This window comes from Ahaetulla prasina, chromosome 7, assembly GCF_028640845.1.
Source record: "Ahaetulla prasina isolate Xishuangbanna chromosome 7, ASM2864084v1, whole genome shotgun sequence".
Classification (NCBI taxonomy): domain Eukaryota; kingdom Metazoa; phylum Chordata; class Lepidosauria; order Squamata; family Colubridae; genus Ahaetulla; species Ahaetulla prasina.
In genome coordinates, this window is record NC_080545.1 from 92,928,297 (window position 1) to 92,940,746 (window position 12,450).

The window sequence follows — 12,450 nt, forward strand, 5'->3', positions numbered from 1 at the left end:
ACTCCAGAGCCTCCAGAGACTGACAGTAGTGAGGCAGAGGAACAGGAGGAGCCTGTTCCTAATGCACGCATGAGAAGAGCTGCTAGAAGGCAAGAGCAGCTCAAGCAAAGAGGACAACTCGGGAGTAGGGCGAAGAGATGATTGGCCACTCCCAGAAGGCTTAAAAGACCAGCAACAGCCTTTGGGCTTTGCCAGAAAACAACGTTGGTAGCTTCGACTTCTTGCATTCATTTTTGTATCAGTGACGTCTGAATGTTTGCCAAGAAAGGCCTTTGGCAGTTTGCCTAATTGGACCAAGGTTTGTGATAGGACTGAGGAATTTGTGTTGGGAGGAATTTGCTTTAATTTTGTTTGTTTGTTTGCATTTATATCCCGCCCTTCTCTGAAGACTCAGGGTGGCTTACACTATGTCAAGCAATAGTCTTCATCCATTTGTATATTATATACAAAGTCAACTTATTGCCCCCAACAATCTGGGTCCTCATTTTACCTATCTTATAAAGGATGGAAGGCTGAGTCAACCTTGGGCCTGGTGGGGCTTGAACCTGCAGTAATTGCAAGCAGCTGCTGTTAATAACAGACTGTCTTACCAGTCTGAGCCATAGAGGCCCTTAATAATAATTTAGTTGAACTACGCTGGGAATGAAGTAATTCTCAGCTGTTCGAATAAAGTTTGTTTGTCTTTTCACGGACTGAGTTTCCTACTACCTACTTGGGCCTGGGTCACAACACATTCTTTGTAGCATGGATCTTAACTTTTAAAAGATATATTGGTGGCCACCCACTTGGGAGAACTTTGTGAGAAAGACCTTGATGAGGAAAAGGTCTATGGAGATTCTCAATCCATCCAGATCATGGTTGTCCCAAAAGTGCTTTGCCAAACAACGTTGGTAGCTTCGACTTCTTGCATTCATTTTTGTATCAGTGACGTCTGAATGTTTGCCAAGAAAGGCCTTTGGCAGTTTGCCTAATTGGACCAAGGTTTGTGATAGGACTGAGGAATTTGTGTTGGGAGGAATTTGCTTTAATTTTGTTTGTTTGTTTGCATTTATATCCCGCCCTTCTCTGAAGACTCAGGGTGGCTTACACTATGTCAAGCAATAGTCTTCATCCATTTGTATATTATATACAAAGTCAACTTATTGCCCCCAACAATCTGGGTCCTCATTTTACCTATCTTATAAAGGATGGAAGGCTGAGTCAACCTTGGGCCTGGTGGGGCTTGAACCTGCAGTAATTGCAAGCAGCTGCTGTTAATAACAGACTGTCTTACCAGTCTGAGCCATAGAGGCCCTTAATAATAATTTAGTTGAACTACGCTGGGAATGAAGTAATTCTCAGCTGTTCGAATAAAGTTTGTTTGTCTTTTCACGGACTGAGTTTCCTACTACCTACTTGGGCCTGGGTCACAACACATTCTTTGTAGCATGGATCTTAACTTTTAAAAGATATATTGGTGGCCACCCACTTGGGAGAACTTTGTGAGAAAGACCTTGATGAGGAAAAGGTCTATGGAGATTCTCAATCCATCCAGATCATGGTTGTCCCAAAAGTGCTTTGCCAAAAGGCCACCGGACTGTCTTTGAAACATTTCACTTTTTATTCTTCTTGGATGAGAAGCGAAACGTTTTCAAGGAAAAAAAAAACCAAGAAACTCTAGCGGCTTTTTGGAAAGGCACCTTTGGGAATTGGTCAGACAAGCGGTAGTTGGGTCCACAAAAGGAATGGAGACATGGCCAACATCTTAAATACTGTACAGGTAGATCTCAGCTTGCAACTTCATAATTTTTCTAAAATAAATAAATAAAATTTTTAGTGACTTGTCCAAGTTACAATGGCCCTGAAAAAAGTGCCTTTTTTTTCCACACAAAATGGTTGTGTGATCATTTTTCACATAACCCTTTCAGCTTCCCTGTGGTCACGTGATCAAAATTCAGACGCTGGGCAAGTGACTCATATTTACGACGGTGGCGGTGTCCCAGGGTCATGTCTTCTGACAAGCGAAGTCTATGGAAGAAGCCAGAGTCGGTTAACAACCGTGTTATTCCCATTTAACACCTGCAGTCAATCGCTTTAACAAGAAAGGTCATACAAATGGGGTAACCCTCTCTTATCAAATGTCTTACTTAACGGTCGTAAGACGAGGACTACCGGTACAGGCAAAGGAGGAGGGAAGAGACATACTTTCGGACTTGCAACCAACGTAACCTTACAGTACAGTTGAGTCCTTCTGGATGTGCTTCTTGTTCTGAATTATCTCGCGAGGCTGAGGAAACCCTAGGAGAAATTTCATAAAGGCAATTTTCCAAGCATCCGGACAAAATGATCACAAGACGGTTCTGGCAACAGAAAGATATTTATTCTATTGAAATCACAGGCAATGCTATTGCTTCAGTATGAGGTCAACATGACTAGCTTACTCTGGATCCGCAAGCCGTCGTCAAACCGCGTCGACTAGAGGGCTTGAGATGAAATGAGAATTCACAGCATTGTCGCTACAATACGCCTTAGCTGAAAGGATCCGACAGGTAAGGAGGGCATTGGGTCCCAGAAAGGGCTCTGTTTCCTATCACTCCAGGGCAATTTCTTACCTTCCAGGGCTACTCACTGGAGTAAGAGAGCTGTGGCCGCATCCCCAAGATCCATAATGTCAGAGCTGTCACTTCACATCTTCCATTCGGTACTAGGCTGCCATGAACCCGTGTGTGCAAGGGTGATTCAGCCGGTTCGGATCGGTTCGGGCGAACCGGATGTTAATTTTAATTTGGTTTGCCAAACCGGTTGTTCCGAGGACTGGATCACCCCGCTCACTCCTCCCAGGAGTCTCCACGTGGCCCGTTTTGGATGCCAGATAAGTGCAGGGCATGCACGGAGACTCGGGGAGGATGAAAAACGGACCTACCAGAAGAATCGGAAGTTTCGGAAACGGGCTCATTTCCAGCCTCCGGAGGGCCTCTGGTGCCCCTGGGGAGGCTGTTTTCACCCTGCTGGAGGCTCCAGGAAAGCCTTCAGAGCCTGGGGAGGGCAAAAACGCCCCCCCGCCATGGTGCAGGAGGCTGAGTAGGCCATGCCCCCATGGCCACACCCACTCAGCAACTGGGCAGCGAACCAGTTGCTGAAATTTTTTAATCCTACCCCTGCAAGTGTGTATGTGTGTGTGAGAGAGAGAGAGGAAGTGCTTCGGGGTGGGGGGGAAGTTAAAGTTACATAGTGAAGGCACTACTCCAAGACACCGTTTCAAGGTCGCCTCGGGATGAGAAGAACGCAACTGTGAGCCAGCCTCAGAGTGGCTATTAAATATATTGTTCTGTCCTCCTTCGCCTCCGTCTGAGTGATGGCTTAATTAGCCGGCACTATCAGCTCTGGCAGCAAAATAGCGAGCGCCTGCCAAGTGTCTCTGTTATCTCCCTCGACGCCAATGAGTCACCCAGGAACAAACTTCAGCTCTTAGTTAATCAGTTGATTTGCCTGCTACGAAGAGGCACAGCAGCTCTGGCTGCCGTTATATCCTGTGGGGTGTGGCTCCATGACTCAGCACTTCCTAGGCCTGCCCCACCCCTGTTTCTGTTGTTCCCTCCTCTCCTGTCTATGAAACCTAGGGTCCAACCAAGCCTGATTGCCATCAGCTGAGTCTGAAGGCGTGGCCTGGGCGTGGGAAAGTCAGGAGATGGAGGCCTCCTTATCTCTTCCACCTGGCCTGCCTCTGGCTCCTGGAGCTGAGCCAGGGAAGCCGGTGCTCCTGACGTAAGTCCTGATGGCCCTTTCCCCTCACTTTCCAAGTCACTTTCTGGCAGGAGGCCCGGCTCAGTTCATTGGGTGAACATTCGAAGTTATGCATCATCCCCATGATCATGTGATTAAGAGGCTTTAGGACAGTTGCAGTGTTCCGTGGTCCTTTGCGATCTTTTGACGAAAGTCAATGGGAAATCAAGATGCACTTAACAACCGGGTTACTATCTTATCAACTGCGGTGACTCACTTAACAGCTGCGGCCGGGAAGGTCGTAAAATGGAGCAAAACTCACTTAACAAACCTCACACTTAACAACAGAAATTTTTGGGCTTTAGTGAACTTCAGTCACTAAACGAACCGTCGTAAGTGGAAGGCTACCTATATCAGTTATTTGTTTCACTGGTTCCTTCGCTCTTTGGTAGGCTCCATGGACAGCTGGGTACCTAGTTCTAAGAGCTTATGTGAGCCTATATCTGGGCAATCTCCAGATGTGTGGACTTCAACACCAGGCACATCTGGAAAGTGTTCAGGTTGGGCTGTGTTACCTTAATACAGGTAGCTTATCCTGTATTAGACATGGGAGAGGAAACAGCAGGTCAGGAAACTGGGGTGTTCAAGATTGCAACCCAGAATTGTGACATATTGGGTTGCGGGGGGTCCCCCCCATCATTTTTACACAATTGATTTTCAGCAGCACAGAGACCGGGAAGCTACAGGAAACAATACTGGGTGCAATGGGGCCTTTTGTCAAATCCAGCAGGCCCGATATTTTTCAAGCGATCAACCAAACTGAATAAGTTGGCTAGTCTCGCCAGCTATTCTGCCAGAAGCAATGATCTGCAGTCGGTGTGCGGCGTTAAATAGTTGCGACGATCGGAGATAGCAGGTTTATTACAAATTTGAACTGTCCGATATGTGGGGGGGGGATATATACATTTATCCTGATAGAATTCCTTAATAGTCTTCTTGGGGTCTTCTAGGTTTTATCCAAGGGATTTTGACGTACGTGGCCAGTGATGCACACATGGCTTACACACAGACTGCCCACTGGCCTTCGTTTAGCTTGACACTCTCATTTTTACACGGGCTTTCAGGAACTGCCTTTGAGAGCACAGTGAGTTCACATCAAGGACATCCATCCTAAATGCCAGCAGAGAACAGTGGCGCTCCAAACACTTAATATTTCCTTTGCCTGCATGATAAACAGAATGGATTTCATTGGAATCTGTCTTCAGCAGGGGTGAAATGCTCCCGGTTCGGACTGGCTCACGCGATCTGGTAGCGATGGTGGCTGCTGGTTCGGAGGACTGGTAGCAAAAATCCCTGGCCTCACCCCTCCTGCCTCTGCTGAGCCGCACCATCAGCAGAGGTTTTTTTTTTTACTTTTAAAAGCCGGTTTTTCTTCAGCCGAAACATGCCTTTAAAAGTAAAAAAAAGCCTTTGAGGAACCCGCCCCTCAGCTGAGATCGGCAGAGCCTTTAAACTTAAAAAAAAATTTAAAGTCTCCTCTGGCGATCTCACCTGAGTTCCTCATCAGAGAACCTTACTTGTACTCTTACTTGTAGAAAACATGTTTTCTACAAGTAAGAGTAGAGATTCTAAGGCACTTACCTGATTACTGATGAACGCATGGCTTTTTTTCCAGCCCGAAAGCCCCAGTTTCACTTTCAGCCAGACAGAATCAATTGCTTAGCTAATCTATTTCTTCAGTGATCAACTAATGCTGGCTGGCTTTGCTGGCTGAGGAACTCTGGGAATTGAAGTCCACAATAAAATAAAATAAAATAATAAAATAAAATATTTGTGCAGCTTTCTGAGATTTGATGTGTTTCTGTAGTGTTTCCCTCTAACTACACAAACACACAAAATCTCAGAAAGCTGTATGTGGCATTTTGTGTGTGTGTGTGTGTGTGTGTCAGTTGTGTTGTGTGTGTGTAAAGTGTGAAAGTTGGTTTTTGGTACCTCTTATTGTTTTTTATACTTTGTTTATTATTTTTATTATTTATTGTTATTGGCCACGCCCACCCAGTCATCTGACCACCAAGCCACGCTCACCAATTAAGCCACGCCCACAGAACCGGTAGGGAAAATTTTTAGATTTCACCCCTGGTCTTCGGGCACCTAATGTTCTTTAGATGTTCTTCTCACGCCACTATTCTTTCAGAAGTCCCAGTTTTTGTAGAGCCTCCCTCCGGGCTTTTTCTGTTGATCCACGGCCGGAAAATTGTACCGTGATACCTTTGGATTGGAGTCCTCCAGATTTGGGTAATGAGCTCAACTTTCTCTGCATGTCAAGGATGAGGTCTTGTTGGGGTTGTCCAGAAATACTTGGCCAGGCAGACTTGCCATCCACAAAGTCAGCATCTGGCTTGAGAGTCATTGTTTTGTTCAGGTTGGGTAACAAATTTGGATCCCTTTTCATGATTTCGTGGATGTTTTGATAGCCATTTGGTGCGCCGCATCCTTGTTCGGACCTCTCGTCCTTTACGGAAAGGACGTGGAGAGGGTGGACGAGGTGGGCCCGAGCAAGAGTTTTCTCAACCAGGCTTAAACTACTCAAGGGTTCGTGGCCCATGGACTCCGAAGGTAAATCTCGTAAAGGCAAGCTTTGGCTGGGACCCAGAAGTCCACGCTTCTGCAATCTCTCTTCCAACTCATTCATCAGCAAGGCTGAAGCGTTGACGTTGGCCAACACTTGAGCCTTGCGCTCTTGAACGTTGACGGCTGCCTTGGAGATGGTTTTGTTGAATTCCCGCTCGCTGGCATTAGTGAAGCTGATGTTACTCGGGAATCTCTGGGGTTTGGGAGCAGTTGGAGGTGGGGCACAAGGCTTGACCTGCTCCCAACTGCACAGGGTGGAGGAAGTGGAGAGGGCCCTCCTCGTGTTGGGGCTCCTTTCCTTTGGAGCGGGAAGCAAGGAAGAACTGCCTTCTGCCTTCCGCTCAGACAATTTCTCGGCAATCAAAAGTGGCGTGGGGATGGAGTGAAGGAGCTTTGGATGCAGTACAGTAGGCTGAAAAGGATACACCTCACAGACCGGCAATGGAGGTGGTGGAGGCGGTGTTGGCTGAAGAGACACTGGATTAACATGGACATCTTCCTCTGATGGTTCAACGTCTTCCAGTTTTGGCTCATCCGGCTTCCAAGTTTCCTCCGATGCTAGGAAGAAAAAGGAAAGGACCTATTAGTGTTGTGACCTAGGCCCAAGTAGTTATTACCAGACACAATCAGTCCTAAACAAACGTATTTTATTAGAACAGCTGAGAATTACTTCATTCTCAGCTTAGTCCAAATTAAGTCCAAAACAAAGTCCTTCAGAAAAAGTCCTTCGGCCTTATCACAAACCTTTATTTTCTTTGGCACCCTGCCAAAGGCTTTTCTTGGCAAAGCCCCATGAAGTTCAGGAACAAGAGACGCCAGCAAGGAACAAATGTAGCAATGTTGCTTTCCTACAAAGAGCCCAAGAGCCGTTGCTGCCCTTTTAAGCCTTCTGGGAGGGGCCAAACATCTCCTGGCCTTACTCCTGAGTCGTCCTTTTTGCTTTAGCTGCTCTTGCCTTCTGGCAGCTCTTCGCATGCGTGCACTAGGAACAGGCTCTCTACTATCTGCCTCTGGCCCCATCTCTGCCTCCGATGCAAAGCCCTCGTCCGGGCCTTCCCCAGACTCCAGGACTGGCCCATTGTCCTCCCCAGACTCCTCACTGTCTGACCAGCAACGGCTCTTGGGCTCTTTGTAGGAAAGCAACATTGCTACATTTGCTTCTTGTCAGTGTCTCTTGCTTCTGAACTTTTGCCAAGAAAAGCCTTCGGCAGGGTGCCAAAGCAGACAAAGGTTGGTGATAAGACCGAAGGACTGTTTATGAAGAAATTGCTTTGGACTTAATTTGGACTAAACTGAGAGTGAAGTAATTTTCATCTGTTCTAATAAAATATGTTTGTTTAGGACTGATTGTGTCTGGTAATAACTACTTGGGCCTAGGTCACAACACTTGGAAGACAACCTCTTTAGTTCACAGGACACAAATTCACACCTGTGCAAATAATATCACTTTACCTGGTTCTGTGCTGTTCTCGGGTGCTGACGGGACCAATTCTATGAGCTCTTCAGACTCTGGATGGTCAGGTGTGTTTTCTTCTACCAACTTTGGAGAACTGCAGAAGACCCCGCTGTCATGCAAGCCTTCTTCCTCCATATCATCATCCAAAGAGTCAATCGTTTCTTCGAAAAACAGTAGGACATCCTTTTCTTCGTGAGTTAGCTCTTTCAACCGTTCATCTTCATCCTAAGATTTAACCACAAAGGCAAACTCAGGTTTTTGTACATGAGAAGGTACAGGGAGTCCTTGACTTACAACAGTTCATTTAGTGACCTTTCAAAGTTACAACAGCACCGGGCAGTAGGTTTCACATTACGTTAGTACTGGTTCGCCGTGCGCGTGTCTGCCCGGTTCGCACGCACACCTACCTTCTGTGCACGCACCTGGCCTTCTGTACACGTGCTTTGCTTGCATGCGTGACTTCTGCGCGTATGCCTGGCCTCAAAAATGTGGCATAGAGCCGGGGCAAGTGGGCGGGCCCACCTGCAATTTCCGCTACCGGTTCGGGTGAACCAGCTGAAAATCACCTCTGAACAGTACTGAAAAAAATGTAATTTATGCCTGTTTTTCACAATTCAGATGCCTGCCAATTGGTTCGTATTTACGACAGCTGCAGTGTCTCTGGGTCATGTGATCCCCTTTGGCAAACCTTCTGCCCAGCAAAGTCACTGGGGAAGCCAGATTCATTTAACCACCGTGCTACTGACTTAAGAACTGCAGTGATTCACTTTAAACAAACCGCGGCAAGGAAGGTGGAAAAGCGGGGCGACATTCACTTAACGCATGTTTCACTTCGCAACAGAAATTTTGGGCTCAGTTGTGGTCGTAAGACAAGGACCCCCTGTATACTTTTCCAATGAACTTTATAGATGACAAGGTATACGTTTCCAATGATTTTTAAATCATCATTAAAGAAAGCAACAGTTTTTAACCAAAAAGGCAGAAGTCAAAGGTGACCAGAATAATAAAATAAAGTAAACTACACTGGTAAGGATAAGAACAGAAATACATGCTAATGTTAAGCACCCATAGCAGTGGTGGTATTCAGCCAGTTCTATCCAGTTCAAGCGAACCTGTAGCGGCGGCTGCAGGAGGCTCCGCCGGTGGTGGGTTTCAAATTTTTTTACTACTGGTTCTGTGGGCATGGCTTGGTGGGCGTGGCATTGGAAGGATACTGTAAAATCTCCATTCCCTCCCCACCCCAGGAGAAGGTTATTGCAAAATCCCCATTTCTTCCCGATCAGCTGGGATTTGGGAGGCAGAGAATAGATGGGGGCAGGGCCAGTCAGATTTTTTTCTACCGGTTCTCTGAACTACTCAAAATTTCGGCTACCGGTTCTCCAGAACTGGTCAGAACCTGCTGAAATCGGTAGTAAAAATTTTTGAAACCCACCACTTTATCAAACCATTAACTGGGTTTTGTTCTTGAGTGTTGTGTCTTATGCAAAGTCAAGTCAAGTGAAATGGCATGAAAGGGATGAGGGAATGTTAGTGATGCATATTTCTGTTAGGGTCAGGCTCCATAAACCAAGGAAGACATTGTTGTGATTCTTCCAAACTTTCGTTGTTCCTCACCCACAGACAGAATCTTGTCAAACTAAAGCATGCGAACACCCCTCCGAAAAGCATATCCTCTGGGAACTGTTCGAGAGGGGCTCTCTTCTTCACCCTCATTCTCTCACACAAACTGCCTGAATTGAGTTGTCTCTTCCTCCTTTGTGTTCTGACCTAGGCTCCCCAAGAGCATGAAGCAGACTTCTTGTCCTGACAAAAACCCCTTTTTATTAAGTTACTGTGAATTTTTCTCATTCACATCCAGCAAAGTCTTTCAAGGGTGAATTTACAGTCACGGACCTTATCTGGCTTGGGGAGCTGCCAGGCCGATATCATCAAAACTTATCAAGGAGTCATGGAGAGTCAAGAACCAATTAAGCGAACTAATTGTCTCCTGCAAACTCCCCTCCTCTCTCGCTCCTCTTTTATTCCCTCTGGGAGAGGCCATTCATCGTCCATCTGTGGTCTTACTCCCAAGTCGACCCTTCTTCTTTAGCTGTTCCCTTCGTCTGGTAACTGCACATTTGTACACTGGGAACAGGCTCCAGCTGTTCTTCTGTCCCACTGAGATCAGACTCCGAAGGCAGCTGACAACTGTCAGACGGCCCTGGCCCCCTCTCTGCCTCCGATGCAGAGCCCTCATCAGAGCCTTCCCCAGACTCCAGGACTGGCCCCTGTTCCTCCCCAACCTCCTCACTGTCTGAATCTGCTGCCGTCTCCGCTGGCAGCTGGCAGGCCACAACACTCTGGCATGCAGCCCCTCCCCCTTGGGAATCCAGACTACATTCCATCACAGCTTCTGGGCTTCTCAGAAGGATTTGCTTAGTGATCGTGAGAGTAGAAAGATCGATTAAGGAAGCCTCTGATTTGATTTTACAGAACTTTTCTTAACGTAACTTAAATAATGATCTCCTGCTAGCTTTCCCTTGTATGCTGCAAGTTTTTCCCCATAAGTCCATTAGATCATTCTAATTTTTCCCAAAGTAGCTATTCTCCAAAAACTTCAATTTCCAGCAATTCTCCCCCTTCATGGCCATTCCAAACATCTTGAAATCAGAAGATTGATGTATTGGGAAGGTATTGAGGGAGCTCCACGTTGCTCCCGGGTAACACCACTCCTGCGCAGTCTGCACTGGCTACCTGTGGTCTTTCGGGTGCGCTTCAAGGTTCTGGTTACCACCTTTAAAGCGCTCCATGGCTTAGGGCCCGGGTACTTACGGGACCGCCTGCTGTTACCTTATGCCTCCCACCGACCCGTACGCTCTCACAGAGAGGGTCTTCTCAGGGTGCCGTCCGCCAAGCAATGCCGGCTGGCGGCCCCCAGGGGAAGGGCCTTCTCTGTTGGAGCACCTACCCTCTGGAACGAACTTCCCCCCGGTTTGCGCCAATTATCTGACCTTCGGACCTTTCGCCGGGAATTAAAAACTTATTTATTTATCCAAGCGGGACTGGCTTGATTTTTAAATTTCCAAATTTTAATTTTTTTAATTTTATATGGGGTATTTTAGGTTGGGTCAATTGACGGTTTTAATTTGGCCATTATTGAATATGTATTTTAAATTGATATTTTAGTTGTGTATATTTAAATTGTTTTAACTTTGGCTGTACACCGCCCTGAGTCCTTCGGGAGAAGGGCGGTATAAAAATTTAAATAAATAAATAAATAAATAATCCAAACTGGGAAAGATTGATTTGACCTCATAGTAGAGATATTCCATTGGCTGCTACTGAAAGGAAACTGCAGTACATTTGAATTTGTACTGTAATGTTATTTTATTTTTATTTTTTTTGAGATGGGACGGGAGACTGCAACTTCTCTCACCTGTCTCAGTCAAATTACTGGGACAATTTATCACCAGAAATCGCTTAATTGCTGCTGAAACAGTATACCGCAGCAACTTGCTAAGTGCTGCTCACAATTATATTATTTCCACCCTCCCTTAAAACTCATACAAATAAAGCCCTTCATGCAATTTATCCAAGCACGACATCCAAAAGAGCAACTTAATTATAGAATTACAAGACTGGATAAACCAGCTTTTTCGTCTTGGCAGGAGACAGCTTTTTTTTTTTTGGGCAGTAGCGATTTGAGCCAAAGCACCCAGAAATAACCAACGCGTCCCAAGCCAAAGGCTTAAAAGCAATTTTAAAGAAGACTGCAAGAAGAAGGAGGGACCGATGAAGGCAGCTTAGAACCACCTCCTGTTTTGCAGAAGAATAAGGATGTTGAAAATCTAGAACCACCCAATTTCGAGAGTGGCAGCCCCGAACCACTCCTATTTTGGACGAAGGGGTAGATCTATACCCATGATATAGAGGTAAGGCAAAACAATAGATGCAATCTACATAAACTTCTGCAAAGCTTTTGACTCAGTAGTACATGATAAACTTCTCCTAAAACTAAAATCCTATGGCATTTCAGGACCCCTTCACAAATGGATATCTGCTTTTCTGTCTAACAGACAACAAGTGGTCAAAATTGGCAACGCTCTATCAAATCCTTTTCCTGTCAAGAGTGGCGTTCCACAAGGCAGCGTCCATGGACCAACACTCTTCATACTATACATAAATGATCTTTGTGACCATATCTCAAGTAATTGTGTTCTCTTTGCTGACGATGTCAAACTATTAAACACCACAGACAATACATGTACCATTCAAAAAGACCTTGATCAACTAACCGCTTGGTCTAAAACTTGGCAACTCCAAATCTCAACCAGCAAATGCTCAGTCTTACATATTGGAAAAAAGAACCCAAACACTAAGTACATACTTGATGGACATTACCTTACAGACGACCCCCATCCTGTTAAAGACCTTGGAGTTTTCATGTCAAATGATCTAAGTGCCAAAGCCCACTGCAACTACATAGCAAAAAAGGCTCTAAGAGTTGTAAACCTAATCTTGCGTAGCTTCTTTTCCAAAAACACTACACTACTAACCAGAGCATATAAAACACTTGCTAGACCAATTCTAGAATACAGCTCATCTGTCTGGAACCCTCACCACATTTCTGACATCAATACAATTGAACATGTCCAGAAATATTTTACAAGAAGAGTTCTTCA

The 12,450-nt window shown here is 45.7% G+C and overlaps 1 protein-coding gene across 2 annotated transcripts in view; it reads right to left on the reverse strand.

The window, feature by feature from the left end:
- Positions 1 to 2,347: 2,347 nt before the first annotated feature.
- Positions 2,348 to 12,450, reverse strand: part of PROSER2 (proline and serine rich 2) — a 54,926-nt gene continuing 44,823 nt past the window's right edge. For both annotated transcript variants that reach the window (XM_058191107.1, XM_058191106.1), the window contains exons 3-4: positions 7,786 to 8,014; positions 2,348 to 6,891 (exon numbers count right to left, since the gene is read on the reverse strand). In XM_058191107.1, coding sequence (XP_058047090.1) covers positions 5,885 to 6,891; positions 7,786 to 8,014 — 1,236 coding nt within the window. In that variant the 3' untranslated portion in view covers positions 2,348 to 5,884. The remainder of the gene's footprint in view (positions 6,892 to 7,785; positions 8,015 to 12,450) is intronic.